We start from the raw sequence: 16,536 nt of genomic DNA, 5'->3' as shown, positions 1-16,536 counted from the left end.
CCTGTGAAGGGGATCCCAGAGCTGTCTTGGTTTACCCCGATTTCTTCCACTCTGTGACAGTCTGGAATTAGGAAACTTGGGAGGTAGCTCACTTTGGGTTAGGAAGCAGCTATTCAAGAGTGATCTCAAAATTCTCCTACCTTCCCCAAGGCAAAACTGTGCAGAGACCCTGACTTTTTCTTCAACTTTTCTCCTTAAACTCTAGTTTTTAATTTTGATTTTTTTCATCTTTATAGAATGTTGAAGCACAATGCCTGTAGTTAATATGACTTTATTAAGGTTATAAATCTGGCCTTGTGCTTTCCTTATATTGCCTCATTTGGCTTATTTACTAAACTGCTGTTTGAATCAATGGGTAGGACAGGGGCTTCCCGGAAAGTGACTTACCTCCAGCCACCCTTTCTCACCCCGCCCCACTCCCAGCTGGAGAGGGGTTGAAGGAGAGAAGGAATTGAGCTGCTCCGGAAGGCAAGGCCGCCTCCCACTTCTCCGCAGCTGTCTCGCCAGGCCTGACCTCCCCCTTAGGCAGGGGTCTCCACCCCTCGCCCAAAGCCAGTCGGTGGGAGGGTGGGTGGCTTTTTCCGGGTCACTGGCGCACCCTCTCTACTCCCAGCCACCTGCTCGGGTTCCATCCCAGCTCCAGGCTCCCCGGAGGTCAGGGACATTCCAATCCTCCCACTACCCGCGCGGATGTCGCGGGGGAGGGGGGCGCAATTGCTCTTTCCTTCCAGCACCCAGCTCTGACTCGGTTTCTTCTCTACCGCTAGTGGCCCTGTAAGTCACCCCGTAGAAGAAACTACGGAGTGATGAATGGTGCGAAGGTTGTTTGTCTACGACCCACCCGGTTGCTGAAGCTGCGTCTCCAGCAACTGAGGCACTTTCTGGGTTCAGTCTGCGCTCTTGCGGACAATTGAAAGCCAAGCAGCCAAGATGCCTCCTCACCAGACCAAATATGGTCACAAGCGCTAAGCAGCCTCCTGTGGAAAGGCTGGCCTTCGCGGTGTCTCCCTGAGCTGGGCTGCAGCCGGGCCTGACCTCTGGCAAAAGCGCGGGTCAGTGCAGCGAACCCAGCGGCCTGAGGCTCCCCGCCCAGCCCGAGGGAGGGCGCAGCGCCCCAGACCGACCCTTCCTCGGCCTCCACCCCTCACTCGGGTGCCCTCCGCCACGCTCAGGCTTGGTTTCGGTCCACAACCTCTTGCTTGAACAGGCTCGAGCCACTTTCCCTTTGATCCCGCCCCAAGTCCGTGGTAAACGCAAAGGAATGCAGACCCAGGGCTCCGCGGGAGAGGTCCGCGAGGCCTCGAGGGGTAGTGGGGGCACCCGTCTCCCGGTGCCGGTGAAGTACCCATCCAGCCCAAGGCTTTCTGGAGCGGGGGAGGGGCGAGCGGGGGCAGGCAGGCTCCGGACTTGGAGGTCATGCATAATTCAACAGCTCAGCTTTCGGCCCGCCTCTTTCCTGGGGGTGGGAGTTTTCTCCCAACTTTGTTTATGGGACAGTCGGGGAGCTGCGGCGGCCGCGCAGTCTGCTTGTCCTCCGCCAACTCCTCGCCGAGCGCGAGCGCCTGAGGCCAGCTCGGGGCATGTGAGAGCCTAAGCCCCTCGGCTGCCAGGCACCAAGTCGGGGCGGGATCTGCCAGCTGGGTCCTCGGCTCAGCTTCGCAAGCCCAAGAAGCACTCGAGAGACCCAGGCCCGACGGCTCGCTCGGGCGGGACGGCAGCCGCAGCGCGCTCAGGCTCGGCTTCGCTGTGCCCCCAGGTGGGAGCCGCCGGAGCCGCTGGGGCTCGGGCTTCAGGGGCCGGGACGGCCGGGGCTGACCCGGCTGAGAAGTCTTCGGGCGGGTGGGGGGCCTCCTGCCCTGGAGTGCCGCCAGCACTTCGGCAGCGTCCCAAGCGCAGCTACTCCAGCCTCCCCCACCCCTGCCGCTCCTCCTCCGGGTAACTTCTTAGCTTCAAGAAAGTTGCATAATCCCCGAGGCCAGCCGAGCGTCTGCGATCCCTAGGCGGACACCTAACCGTCTCCTCTACTTCTTTTCTCTCTTCTCTTCTTCCCCTCAGCCTCCTCCAATTTAAAGTAAAAGGCTGATCTGATCTCCTTTCTCCATGCAGAAGATGAATCCGTCCTCGGCGCCCCCTCCGCTCCCGCCGCCCGGGCAGCAGGTGATCCACGTCACTCAGGACCTCGACACGGACCTCGAAGCCCTCTTCAACTCTGTCATGAACCCTAAGCCCAGCTCGTGGCGGAAGAAGATCCTGCCGGAGTCCTTCTTCAAGGAGCCGGATTCAGGCTCGCACTCGCGCCAGTCCAGTACCGACTCGTCGGGCGGCCACCCGGGGCCCAGGCTGGCTGGCGGCCCCCAGCACGTCCGCTCGCACTCGTCGCCCGCATCCCTGCAGCTGGGCACCGGCACCGGCGCGGGCGCGGCGGGCAGCCCCGCACAGCAGCACGCCCACCTTCGCCAGCAGTCCTATGACGTGACCGACGAGCTGCCGCTGCCCCCGGGCTGGGAGATGACCTTCACGGCCACTGGCCAGAGGTACTTCCTCAAGTAAGTCACCCTGCGGCGAGGGGGACACAGCGATGATGCCCAGGGCACGCGCGTGAGCCCTTCTAGGGTTCTTCCCCCAAAGATCTGGAAAGCTAGAAATGGAGAGTGAATTTCTGGGAGTTGGGCTTGTCTTGTAAGAGATCAGAAGCAGGGAAGTGTCCAATGGTGTTCATCCACGGTCCTGGAAGTCCCAAGAGATTCAGAACACAGAAACTCCTAAATTTAAGAGCAAAAAAGAAGGATATTTTGCCCTGAATGCAGACCGTAGGCCTTTGGCCCCCTTTCCCCTTCACTGACCACTCTGAGTCAGTTAGCCAGCTCAGAGCCAGGTCAGACTCCAGGATAAAAGAGAGAAAAGTTGGGAGACTGGGAGGAAGAACCTTCCGGTGGAGTAGCTGGTGTGCAGTACCTTAGCTTTTTGGGAAAAGCTAGCTGGAAAAATGAACAGTGTGTGGTAAACCTCACTGTTCCCACCTGAGTGACGTAGTGGCCAAACAGCAGTGATGTAATTAGCAATTGCATCGGAGTAGCTGTGGGCTGGACCAACCAACTGTGTGGAAATTGGGTCAGGAGTTTTGTTAAGTCATTCTTGGTCACCTAAAATACCATCAAATCAGGAGCCTGCTTTTGTCACTTCCCCTCTCTGTTCCAACTTTTTGATGTAATGAATTTTACAGTAGATTTGAATTTCTGAATTAGACTCTACAGGAAAACACAGCCTCAAACACTAGGGGAGATTGTTTTAGTTGTGGTGTCCTAAGATCATTGCATTCCTGCGGAGAAACCAAGCTGGAACTTGCCTCCTTTCCAGTGAGGTCGTAGGGTCAGCTATCAGAGGCCTGATGAGAAGAAGCACCCGCTGGACCACTCGGTTTGGGGTTGTCTGCACTTGGCTGGCATTCACTGGCAACAAAGGAAAGAGCTAGGAAAAAACTTGCCTTAGAGTTCATCTTAAAGCCCATATTTCTTTGATCTGGAGTGGCCTTAGTTCAGAAAGTCCAAAATGTTAAGACATGTTATTTTAAAAGTTTGATCAAGAACTTCTTTGGCATTGGTATTTGGTACTTGCCTGTGAGAGGGCCCTGAGAATGAGCATGAAGTGATGGCTGTAGTTTATTGTAGCCAACTCTGACTCATTCCGGTGACCAGTGCTTGTTTCTTTCCCATCCCTAAGCTGTGGACATTTTGTGTTTTTTGTGCTGACATTTTTGTGTTTTTTTTTGTTTCTGGGGTTGGTGCGGTTCTGAGATCCTGAAACAGACTGGGTGGTTGTTTATTCCCTAGCTGAGCTGGTCCTCTCTGGGTCATTGAGCCATAGTATAGACACGTGCTCAGTGCTCCGATTTCTAAATGGCTGGCAGAAGTCACGAATATGATGTAATAACAGGACATTTCCTAAATGTGATGATACTGTCCCAAAGAATGGAATTAGTTTCCCTCCCTCCCCTTCCTTCCTTCCTTCCTTCCTTCCTTCCTTCCTTCCTTCCTTCCTTCCTTCCTTCTTTTCAGTGCTGGGGGAGGGTTGAACCCAGAACCTTTGTACTGAGCTACATCCCCAGCCCTTTTTTATTTTTTATTTTGAGACAGAGTCTTGATAAGTCCTTAAGTTGCCCTGGCTGGGTTCAAACTTGTGTTCTTCCTGCCTCAGCCTTCATTAGTGCTGGAGTCACAGGCATACACTGGCATGCCCAGTGGCATTAGTTTCTATAGTAATACAGGTCCAAGATAACTAGTTTGTGTCCTGTATTAAATTCTCTTAGGTAAATGCAGTTTTCCATATCTTATTACGATTTTTATCAAAGTGGACTTAATAATAAAAAAAATAGAGCTTCAGTAATTTTGGGGGGTCCTTTTTGTTCTCAGATGATTTTTTTTTTAATTTAATTTTTTTTTTTGAGACTGAGTCTTACTATGTAGTTCAGGCTGGCCTTGAACTCATTATGTATGTAACCAAGGCTGGGCTCGAAGGTAATCAGTCCTCCTGCCTCAGCCCTCCCGAGTGCTGGGATTACAGGCATGTGCCACCACACCCAGCCTCAAGATTTTTAAACTTTATGAATATACACATGTATATAGTATATGATAAGTATAGATGTGATAATTGCTGGAGATGACGGTGTGTGCATGTAATCACAACACTGAGGCGGCCGAAGCAGGAGGATCACTATGAATTCAGTGCCAGCCTAGCATACATAGTGAGTCCAAGGCTAGCCTAAACTACATAGCCAGACCCTGTCTCAAAAAAAAAAAAAAAAAAAAAAAAGATTATTAAAAATAGAAAATAAAAGCCAGGCTCAGCTGGCCATGGTGGTGCATGCCTATAATTCCAGCACTCAGGAGGCAGAGGCAGGAGGATCACCGCAAGTTCGAGGCCAGCTTGGGCTATGTAGTGAGTTCAGGGCCAGCCTGAACTACAAAGTGAGACCCTGTCTCAAAAAACAAAACAAAAAAAAAGACAGGCTTGCCTGATATCTGTGGAAAGCTAAAGGAAAAAGACCACAAAACCAAAATTTCTTTTATACATCTGTTTTGAATGATCAGAGTAAACCAGAACTGTTTGTGATTTATGGTAAAAATGGAAGTTAGCCTTTGGTTTTAGGGAAGCTGCTGTGTTCCTCTCTGCCTATCTCCCCTCCCCTACTCCCTAACCCAGGGCAGAGTACAACTTCATTTCACTTAGTCAATGAAGATGACAGCTAAAAAGTGCTTTGTACATTGACCACATCTGATTCTATCTGGAAAATTTTTGTCCAAGTGAATAGGAGAATTTAAGAAATTAAGTCATTGTGATTGACTATTATCTTTCAGTATAGGCAATCTGCCAGGAGTTCTCATAAGTTTCTTTTAGAGCTTTGTTTAAAGTTTGAAGAAAGAAAGTAAATGGTTTTTTGTTTGTTTGTTTGGTTTTTTTTCTTTTGAGACAGGGTCTCGCTATTTAGTCCAGGCTGGCCTTGAACTCACTAAGTAACCCAGGCTGGCCTCCAACTCTTGGCAATCCTTCTGACTCAGCCTACTGAGTGGTGGGATTATAGGCATGCACTATCATGCCTGGCGATAAGAAAAGTAAATGCTATATATCACATTTTGTTACACAGCCTCAAAAGGCAGTATATTTTGGTGGGTTAAGTAGAAGCTTGAGAAATGGTGGCAATTGACCTTGACATAATTTTCTTAAAATCTGTCTATTACTTTGCACCCTTATCTGTGAAATGGGGCCAGCTGAAGAATCCTGTTCTTCACTCTGCTGAGAATTGAGGGCTGTGTATATCAGAAATCGAAGGATTTTAGAATCGACAAGGATCAATTTTGCTTTTTTTTTTTGGCTAGAAATAAGGGGGCAGCAAAGGATGAGGGCACGACTGTGGGAAGCCCTGCAGTTACTTAGTGCTGGACCCTGAGCTGGACCTCTGTTAGTTTCCTTTCCTCGCCCCCACCTTGCGCCGGCTTACTTCCCTAGCTGAACCATGAGCTTTATGGTAAGCACAGCCTCGACATCACAGAAGCTTTGAGAAGTCTTTTGTCGTTTTCTCAGGTAAGATTGTCCCCAGGTATATGATGAGACCACTTTGGGGTACCTCTCAAAGGTCACCTTTCTTGTGCATGTGCACCTTTTCTGGGTGTTCAGGTATCAGGGCCCTGGATAACAAGGGAAAACCCTGTGGCCTCAGGAAAATCTTCCCTTGTTCCTCTTTTCCTCCAGGCCTGCAGATCAGGCTGGGGTGTGCGACAACCTAGCACGCTGACTTTGAACACTGGTCACATTGAGTTTTAAAATTTCTGGTTATAATAGAATACTTTCTTATTAGTATGCTTGTAACACATAACATACATTCATCATGCGGAATTGGTACCTACACATACACTGTAGCATCTCGATCCTTTTTATTTTCTCTTTATGGCTCTCCCTTGGAATATATGTTTTTTGTACATAAACCAGAAAACAAAGAATGATAAAGATAATGATCTCGCTTCAGTAGAATTTTCTGCCTTTATACTACAAACATTCTCGTACTTTTATTTGAGTACCACAATTCTGTAAGAAAAGGATATATGTCCTGTTCTTATATACAATTCCAGCTATAGCATTTGGCTGCACTCCTAGTTTTTAGTAATAATTTTAGTGTTTTGCCCGTTCTGAAATTTGTGGCAAAAATTGTTTCTGTCAAACACATGTTTAAATACCACATTGTTTCGCTGGTGTGAGAAACAAAGTGGACATAAGGCCCAACATGTATAATAAATACTGGGACATGGGAAGAAAATGTTCATATGAGAAGGGGAACAAGAGAGGGGCGAGGGGGAAAGGAAGGGACAAGAAAACAGAATAGAAGGAAAAATTGGAAACAAAGCTTTTGTAAATAAGGAGGGGAAAGTGGGGTTGAAGGGGGAATGGGAAAAAGAAGGAAGATATGTCATGTACAGGTACAAATTCCCTATGATGGATATTATTATGCATATCTAAAATGTACCATAAATGTTTCGCAAAAAGATAATTTCTGTCAAGGAGATCAATACACTTGGTAATGAATGCTATATACTACAGAAGGATTTTTGTTAGAAACAGTGGTTTCTTTTACCTCCTGAAGGCTCGCAGAGAGGGCCTTTTAATTTTTTTTTTTTTTTTGGTACCGGGGATTTGAACTCGAGTCCTTGAGCTTGTGGGGCAGGTGGCAGAACCACTGAGCTAAATCCCCAGCTCTGACCTTTTAATTTTTGTAAAAACTGTTGTGTAATTCTTAGATTGTTACCTTTTTAACTAGTTGTGATATACTTATACCATCTTTATTTATTTTTTATTTTCCAACTTTAAGCTTCTAATATGAAGGAAGAATGTAGTTCCTGAAACTAGTTTTCTTTTTCCTGTCCCAAGTTTCTTTTTTTGTTGGTACTGGGAACTGAACCCAGGGCCTTTGTACTGAGTTACATTCCTAGCCCTTTTTAAAGTTTTAAACTTTTAAGACAGTGTCTTGCTAAATTGTTCAGGCTAGGCTCAAGCTCATAATCTTCCTACTTCACCCTCCCAGAGTGCTAGGATTATAGGCATGCATCACCATGGCTGGATTTAAATTATTTTGTTTATTAGATCACCTTTGTCAATTTTTTGTCAACTTTTTTTTTTTTTGGTCCTGGAAATTGAACTCAGGGCCTCTTGTCTGTCAAGCAGGCACTGTGCTGCTGAGCTACATCCCTGGCCTTTTGTTTTTTTGAGACAGACAAGGTCTTACTATGAAATTCAAGGTGGCTTTGAACTCACTTTGTAATCCAGGCTGTCCTGGAATTTACAGCGATCCTCCTGCCTCAGCCTCCCGAGTTCTGGGATTACAGGCATGCACCACGAAGTCTGGCCAGTGTCAATTTTTGATACTACTGTATTTCTTGACCTAGCATTTTGTAAGTCAGTGTTGTTTAGAATGCTACCAATTCATTTTTTTTTTTTTTGAGATAGGGTCTCATGTATGAGGAGTAAATTTGAATAAAAATATTTCGATAAAAGACACATCACCATTACCTCCCTCAAAATACTTCCCCTTTCTCTGAATACATTTATCCGTATTGTTCCTGGTACTTTGTGAAGTAGTTCTGGAAGCCTTCTTTTTTGTCCTTCTGAGCTGTGATCAAAAATAAAGTGAATGCTGCTGCTGAGTGCCATCTGGCAGGAATTTGAGTTTGTGAAAACATTACAATGTGTCCTCAACCACTTATTCACTGGATCTGACATGATGGGACTTCTGGCTCTTCCCCAAAGTCAAAATGACCATGAAAGGTTAATGTTTTGAATTGATAACTAAAGATACTGCCTAAGGAGGACTTTCCAGAACTGCTTCAGAAAGTGGCAAGAACAATGAGACAGGTATGTTTGAAGCAAAGAGGATATTTTGAGGGGGAAACAGTGGCAATATGTCTTTTACTGTAATAATTTCTTTAAATTTCAAATTTTACCATATTTTTTGGTTACATTGTATAGTCCAGATCGGCCTTGAACTCCTGATCCTCTTGCCTTAGTCTCCCGATTGCCTGGTTCATTTTGACACTGATTCTTTCCCTTTCTCTTTCTTTCTTTCTTTCTTTCTTTCTTTCTTTCTTTCTTTCTTTCACAGAACAGAGGATCACACTCAGGACCTTACGATTGTGAGGCAGGCACAGCGCCACTGAGCTAAATTCCCAGCCCTGATAATGATACGTGAACATTGCTGGAGCCTTGAATCTAACCCACACCCGTGCTTTGCCCAAAAGATGACTTTCTCATTTGTAAATAATTCTTTTTTTCTTTTTCCTGTGGTGTTCTGAGACAAGATCTCCCTATGTAGTCCAGTTGGCCTCGAATTCCCTATGTAGCCCAGGCAAGCCTTGAACTCACCGAAATCCTCCTGCCTCAGCCTCCCGAATGCTGGGATCGGGTCATAGGTGTGCACTACCGCGACTGGCTTCATAAATAATTCTTTTTTTTTTTTTTGATACTGGGGATCGAACTTGGGACCTTGCGCTTGTGAGGCAGGCGCTGGAGCCACTGAGCTAAATCCTTGGCCCCATAAATAATTCTTAAAGTTGAAAATCCATAGGCAACATTTATATGATTATAACTCTCTGAAACGATTCATTGGTTTGTGTGTAAGGATTAGATTTTTGGCTTACACGTTGGATTTGGTGTTAGGGTTCTTCGATCCATTCAGGGAGGTCAGTAAGCACTAGGGTCAAATTGACTTTTAATTCTTATTCATCAGTTGACTAAATTTGCGCCACTCTGTGTGTGTGCATGTGTGTATGTGCGTGTGTGTCGTGTGTATGGTGTGAGGTGCTGGGGATGGAATCCTCGGGCTTTTGCATTGAGCTACATCCACAGCCTTTTCTTAGTTTTTATTTTGAGACAGTCTTGCTAGGTTGCCCTGGCTGGACTTGAACGTGGAATCCTTCTGCCTCAGCCTTTCAGAGTGGTGGGATTATAGGCATGCACCACCATACCCAGCAAATGGGGCCCTGTCTCAAAAAATAAACAAAAAAGTAGTTTTAATGTATTTCCTTTAAGAGATTTTTTTTTGTGCCTTTGAATGACCCTCCTGTTTGCATGGAAGGTCTTGTTGTTGAACAATAGTGCCTGCTGCCTCAGTTTCCTGTGTGTAAAATGAGGATAGAAATACCTATTCCATGGTCGTTTGAAAGATCAGATAACATTTAATTTTTTTTTTTTTTTGGTACCGGGGATCGAACTTGGGTCCTTGCTCTTGCGCAGCAGGTGGTGAAACCACTGAGCTAAATCCCTGGCCCAACATTTAATTTTTAATTTTGTTTTTTTTTGATACAGAGTCTTACTATGTAGTTCAGGCTGGCCTGGAACTTGAACTCTTCCTGCCCCAGCCTCCTGAGTTCTGGGATTACAGCTGTGTACCATTATGCCTGGCTAGATGATGTATTTAATGCATCTGGCACATATGTGGTAAATGCTCAGAACAAGCTAGTTCTTGCCTGGTCTTCCCTCTCTTCCACCATCTAGCTGGCCAAAATCAGAGGTAGAAGCCTTGGCAGTAGGGTAAGGTGAATTTTGGCTCCTTTTTATAGCCTTGGCTCTGAATGACAACTTGGATCTGGAATTAAAAGTCAATTTTCAAAGTTAAAATAAGGATTTAGAGTGAATCTTCTTAATTAATTAATTAATTAATTTTTGGAGACAGGGTCTCACTATGTAGTTCAGACTGGCCTTGAACTCACTATGTAGCCCATGCTGGCCTAAACTCATGGCAATCCTCCTGCCTCAGCCTCCTGAGTGCTGGGATTACAGGTTTGCATCACTAAGCCCAGCTATATGTTATTTTCATCAAGATTTCTACCATGAATAAATCTACACCACTTACAGGGAACACAGATGTGAGAACAGATGACAGTCACCCTGAATGTCCAGTCAGTGTCAGGATTGGGTGTCTGCTGAGGACTTGTTGACAAGGTCAATTAGATAAAATAGTTTCAAGAAGAAAAAGAGCGACTGCCTTCCTTTTGCCTTTTAAACCATGGACATGATTGAAAATAAATAACTGTGATTGAGCTTTGAGGCAGCATTAAGTCTCAGTTTGTTGACAAATTAAGACTGATGGGAATTACAGCCTTGCATCTCATCTTCTTTTTCCTCTTCCTTTCTCAATTAAATACTCAGCCTCAAGAGTGGGTGATGGGAAAGAGAATCAGCTAACCCAGGGAGGGGACAGTGGTGTGTTTTGTTTTGTAGGTACTGGGAATTGAACCGAAGATCTTCCTACTGAGCTACATCCCCAGCCATTTTTTATTTTGAGACAAGGCCTTGCTAAGTTGCCCAGGCTGGGCTCTAACTTGTGATCCTTCTGCTTCAGCTTCCCAGAGTGCTGGGATTGCAGGTGTGCACCCCTGTGCCCAGCTAGGGGACTGTGCTGTTGATTTTAAAATGATTTGGAAGCCTGAGAAATGAAGTTTATTTCTTATTATTGGAGGACAGTTTCTGAGGGGATGGCCACTCTGCTGGCCTTTGGGAGACCGTATTTTCATGCATTGAAGTATTAGTAGAGCAGTGCTTTCCAAAGTATATTCTTTGGAACCCCAGTCCTTTCAGACTCTTTGGGGTTCCTGGATCAGTAGGTTTTGGATATGTCTTCTTAGAGATTCACAGTATACACCAAAGATTCCAAAGTCCCTTATTAGAAAAACTAGCTTGTTTTAAAACTAGTTTTAATATTATGTAAAACTAGTTTCAGTTTTGGCTTAAGTCAATATTTCACAAACACTTTTGGTTTTTGAGCATTTTTAATATCATCTATTAGCATACACTCAAGAATGTTCTATAGGCCATAGTTTGGGAAACCTTTTTGTGACCTTTTCTGTTTTTACAGTTGAGAATTTCATGTTTGGAGCAAGTCATAGTTGGTTTTTGTTTTTTTTTCCCAGTGTGCTTTGTATATGTCTTACATTTTCATTTGTATTTCTTAATAGTTACCAATATTTACTATGTCCCAGATACTAGTAATATAGAGGTAAGAAATGGTCCTAAATACCAGATAAGTAAGATATACACAAGAAAACCAACAGTTACAATATAGTGTGATAGGGTTATAATGCTAATTTTATTTTAAAAACAGAGATGAGGGAATGAGAGGTGGGGGAGAGAGAGGATACATTTATATCTTTTTTTTTGTATCGTGGATTGAACTGAGGACGTTATGCTTTTGAGGCAGGCGGCAGCACCGCTGAACTAAATCCCGGCCCTGTATTTCTGGAATTATGGAATTTTTTTTTTGTTTTTTTTTGTAGTTTCTACCTTTCTTGAGAAATTTAGTCATGCAACCCTACTCTATGCATATAGTTATGTTTAGATCCACAGGTTGGGGTATGAGGGGGGTTGATTATAAAAAAAAAGCAGAGAGAAAAAGACTGCAAATGAAGCTAGGTTTGGTGGTGCGCACCTGTAATTCCAGCACTGGAGAGGCTGAGGCTGGAGGATCACTGAATTCAAGGCCAGCTTGAACTATGTAACAAGATCCTGGGTCAAAAAAAAAAAGAAAGAAGAAAGCAAGAGAAGACTGAATGGTAAACTTGGGGAGTCTATTAGTTATAGTTCAGTGTCTGGAGTTGATGTACTAAGCGGATGTTCTTTGGAGGCTGCTGGTGTGTTTCCTGCTTTGGGTTATTTTCTTTAGAAATGAACTGGACACAGTAATTGCTAAATCTTAACCAAGAATTCTTCATAGGAGTTGCCTCGGGAGAAAAGGTAAGCTTGTGGCAAACCTTAGGTCAGCTCTCTGTCCTGGACTTCTGGCCTTTATTTTACGCTCCATCAAGGTGCAACAGAGAATAAAGAAGAAAGGAAGAGATGATGTTCACTTGCTGGGAGAAGTGAAGCCTCTTTCTAAGGGCATGGTGCTGTGCCTGGCACTGGGGCACCAATGACAAGTTCACTGTGGTTGTTATTCCTGGGTTAGATGGTGGTGGGGGCTCAGTCTCCCAAGGACTTTCCTTTGTGCCATCTAAAAGGTCTTTAGCTGTTTCGGTTAATTTACAAAGAAAACTTACCCAACTGACCTGTGCACTAGCATTGTGCATGTGCTGAGGGAAGTGTGTGGCTGGTTTCCTTCCCTTCACAGCCATTTCTCTCTATGGGCACAGAAAAGGGATCCCAGTGTAACCAGTGTGAATGCGGCTCTGACCTGTGTGCTGTTAGACCCCTTGAGGCGGCTGTGCTCCCTCAAGGTACGAGTGTGTCCTTAGTCTGGTTTTATGATGGATACAGATGTGAAACTTTCCAGCTGTCCTGAAAGTCTGTCAGTGTCTTCCATGGGCTGTGCTCCGTTGGGCCTCAGGAGCTTGGGACAAGCGGTTCCCTGTGCCAGAAACATTATTTACCTGCTTGTTGCCTGGTTGGCTCCTCCATTACTTCAGCCATCAGCTCTGATGCCACCTCCTGCAGGTTCCCCTAGCTCACAACCCCGTTGCTCTAGTTTAGATGCTCCAGGGCCCCTGTATCTTCCTGGCCATTGTACCACATCTCTATTACTGCGTAATGATTTCTTCTTTGTTTTCTTCTTTTGTGGTACTGAGGATTGAACTCAGGGCCTTCACGCTGAGCTATATCCCCAGTCCTTGTTTGTTTTGTTTTCATTAAATTTTGCAACAGAGGACAGAGTCTTGTTATATCTCTTAAGTTGCCCAGGCTAGGCTCGAATTTGAGGTCTTCTTCAGCTCCCCAGAGTGCTAGGATTATAGGCATGCGACACTCTGCCCGATTAATGGCTTCTCTTTGTTATTGCACTGTAACCCCCATGAAGGCAAGAATGACGTTTTTCTTGCTGGGCATTATATAATCTGAGCACAGTGCTTAGACATTGTGTTGCAAGCTTGCATACTGCAATTCCGCCTGGTAGTCTGATGAGCTTGGGAATGAAATTCCTTCATGTGGGTGCCTCTTGGGTTGAGTGTTGAGAATCAGATCTCAGATGCTAAATGCAGTAGAGAAAACAATGGATAAAAAGGCTGGATGTTCAGAGAGGTTTCTGTAAAGGTGATTAGACATAAATGGATCCTGGAAAAATAGAAAGGACATAGGTGAGTGAGCAAATAGGCCAGAAATGGGGAGAGTATGTTTTTCTGGCCAAGATGGATGTGGCCTTACTTGGGTTGTTGGTTGACATATGACTATGGGTCCCTGTGGAGCTCTGGAACCTCAGATGTGTTGGGTATGCTCACCATTTGCTGGTAAATATCAACTTCCTCACCCCTTACATTTGAGGTACACTAATCCTGGCTTTGTCTGATCATAGTGTAGGACCCACCACTGTCCCCTGTGTTGAGATCTTCCTAGATGTTTAGAGAACTAAGCGTTTATACTGGTTTGAAAGAGCCTGGAAACAATAGAATTTTTCATAGCAGTTTATCCATTTTCCATCGTGGATGCCTCCATTTGCCATGCGTTTAACTGGGTGAGTTGGCTCCAGCAGGGGGCCTGTCTTTGCTTTCCAGGCTAGTGGAACGTGGGCACCCTTAATGCAGGCCCCTCCCTACGGAAGCTGCCCTTGCTGCTTGGGAATGGACAGTGTTGGGTCTGCTTGTTCTGGGAATACTCTTGTGATTTTTGTGATTTTTGGATGGTTTCTTGTTCCTTTAAGGCTGACTAACTGGGCACAGATGGATTGTGATTTTAGAGCCACAGTAGTTGTGATTCCAGACCCACCAGGGCTCATGTAGTCTCGATCCCCTGAGGATACCTCACTGACGAAGCCAGTGGCCACCCTGAGAGGCTGCTTTCCGAACTCATAAGTTTTCGATGACTTCTTTAAAATAATAAAAAAAATTTGTGGGAGGGGGAATAAGTGATAAATATGTGTAAATGACAAAATATTTAAACAGTACCCAGGCATATATTGTGATGTGTATATTCTGTCTTTCACCTCCTCCCCTAGTTCTATTTGTCTTCCAGAGAAATTATGTGAATACAAGTGTGTATATATGTATACACTATATAGTACATAACCACCTAGGCCATTTTCACTACAGCATAAATGGCAGTGTGCTATACACATTCTTTTGCACCTTCCTTTTTGCACTTAGTATATCTCACAGTTTACCACTTTTTTTACACAAACATTTGTTTCTTTAAGAACTACAAGGATAGGGGCAGGGATTTAGCTCAGTGGTGCTGCCGCCTGCTTCGCAAGTGCAAGGTCCCGAGTTCGATCCCTGGTACCAAAAAAAAAGAACTACAAGAATATTCCATTGTTTAGCTACATGTAATTTTTTCACTGTTCCCCGGTGATGGGCATTTAAATTGTTTCTGACTTTTTCTTTCTTTCTGTCTGTCTGTCTCCCTCCCTCCCTCCTTCCTTTCCTCTTTCCCTCCCTCCTCTCTCTCTCTCTTTCTTGTACTGAGATTGAATCCAGTACCTGAGCTACATCCCCCAGCCTTTTTTACTTATTTTTTGAAACAGGGTCTCACTAAGTTGCTAAGTTGACCACGCTGGGCTGGAACTTGGGATCCTTCTGCCTCAGCCTCCCAGAGTGCTGGAATTAAAGGTGTGTGTCACCACACCAGGCTTCTTTGTCTTTTTAGAAATTAAAACTATATGTGCTAAAATACTATTAGAGGGAAGAAAATGGGAAATACTTTTTTCTGACCTCTGGATCTCTTATTTAGGGAGAATCATAGTTAATACTATATCCAGAAATATTTTTTGCACAAAGAACCAACAGCTGTCTGGCTCCTATCTTTCAGCTTCTTTGCTAATTTCTCTGTCATCTGCTGCCCTACCTATCAGTCTACCTGCCCTCCCTATACCAGGGTGCTACAGAGTCTGGCAGATGTGCTGACCAGTTAGAATGTACCCCAACCAACTGGAATGGGTGGCAACAATGTGAGGTGACTAATCATGTAACTCAGTGCTACTCAGAGAGGGGACTGTATACTGACACCAGGCGTAGCTCACCTGTGGTGACCCAGTTATAGAAGTCAAGAGTGTTGAGAAACTTTTATAGCAAAATGACATTGCTGTGACCTCCGAGCACTTGATAAGTGAAATTGTGGAATAACTTCTATGGTGAATCGCATGTGGCCTGAGCTATGTACAAGCCATCCACAATAGGACTACAAACTGGTCTTGAAAATACTGAATAACTGATTTTGTTCTTCTTTCTCTTAATTCTGTCCATTATCTATCTTATATGTCATTTTTCTATCTATCCTTTTTTTTTTACTGGTACTGGGGATCAAACTCAGGACCCTGCGCTTTCAAGGCAAGCAAGGTACCACTGAGCTAAATCCCTGACCCTTTTCCATCTATCCTTATAACTGGCTTTTATGTATTAACCAGCCAATCAGTCATACCTTTCATTAACTTAAAAATTGATTTCAGAGGCCGAGTAAGGAGTCTCTAAGGAAAACAAATTCTATGGTGAAAAGGCTGTTTCTGATTTATTTTAGGCACATAATATATTTTATGTTTTTGTAGACCCTACACTAAGTCATTTGAAAAATAGGACTTGGTGTACCTTATTTCTGAACACTGTAGATAAATCCAGTTTCTGCCCTTTTTTGTGACAAGTCTACCAGCAGACCTTCCCAGCTACAGACTCGGGAGTCAAAACGTGGTGACTGGAAGAAAATACACATTCTGCATTATTTTTTAAATATTCCTTTATTAAGGACTTTCTGCAAATATTAAGATCTTGAATATCTGTCTTTTTCCCAATTTTCCTGTGAGAAATATTTCTTGCCCTCGATCTTCAAAGACTGAAGCAGCAGCTGGGCATGGTGTCATATGTCTCTAATCCTATTAATTAGGAGGCTGAAGCAGGAGGAGCTCCTTGAGTTCAAGTCCAGCCTAGGCTATAGTGGACAAGGCTGCCCTAGACAACATAGTGAGAATCTGTCTTAAACAAAACAATCAAAAAACAGAGGTAGCGACTGTGATAATCCATCAAATCAAGCAAATGATAAATGTGACTAAAATGAACAGAGGTGATTTTTACCGATGATTTTATTTTGGGG

General features: G+C 44.7%; 1 protein-coding gene across 4 annotated transcripts in view; it reads left to right on the top strand.

Moving 5' to 3' along the window:
* The first annotated feature begins 1,372 nt into the window (after nucleotides 1-1,372).
* The window catches only part of Wwtr1 (WW domain containing transcription regulator 1), a 152,120-nt gene continuing 136,956 nt past the window's right edge, over nucleotides 1,373-16,536 (top strand). Inside the window, exons 1-2 of one of the 4 annotated variants that reach the window (XM_004834436.4) lie at nucleotides 1,373-1,756; nucleotides 2,107-2,546. In XM_004834436.4, coding sequence (XP_004834493.2) covers nucleotides 2,110-2,546 — 437 coding nt within the window. In that variant the 5' untranslated portion in view covers nucleotides 1,373-1,756; nucleotides 2,107-2,109. Of the gene's footprint in view, nucleotides 1,757-1,965; nucleotides 2,547-16,536 lie in introns of those variants that run through there. The other 3 variants (XM_004834435.3, XM_021252994.2, XM_087186327.1) reach the window with 3 other exon arrangements.

Source organism: Heterocephalus glaber, unplaced genomic scaffold (assembly GCF_053883595.1).
Source record: "Heterocephalus glaber isolate CG9 unplaced genomic scaffold, H.glaber_assembly_v1.0 deba00001504, whole genome shotgun sequence".
NCBI classification, from domain to species: Eukaryota; Metazoa; Chordata; class Mammalia; order Rodentia; family Bathyergidae; genus Heterocephalus; species Heterocephalus glaber.
Note: the sequence above shows the minus strand (reverse complement) of the source record. Positions and strands in the feature narration are given on the sequence as shown.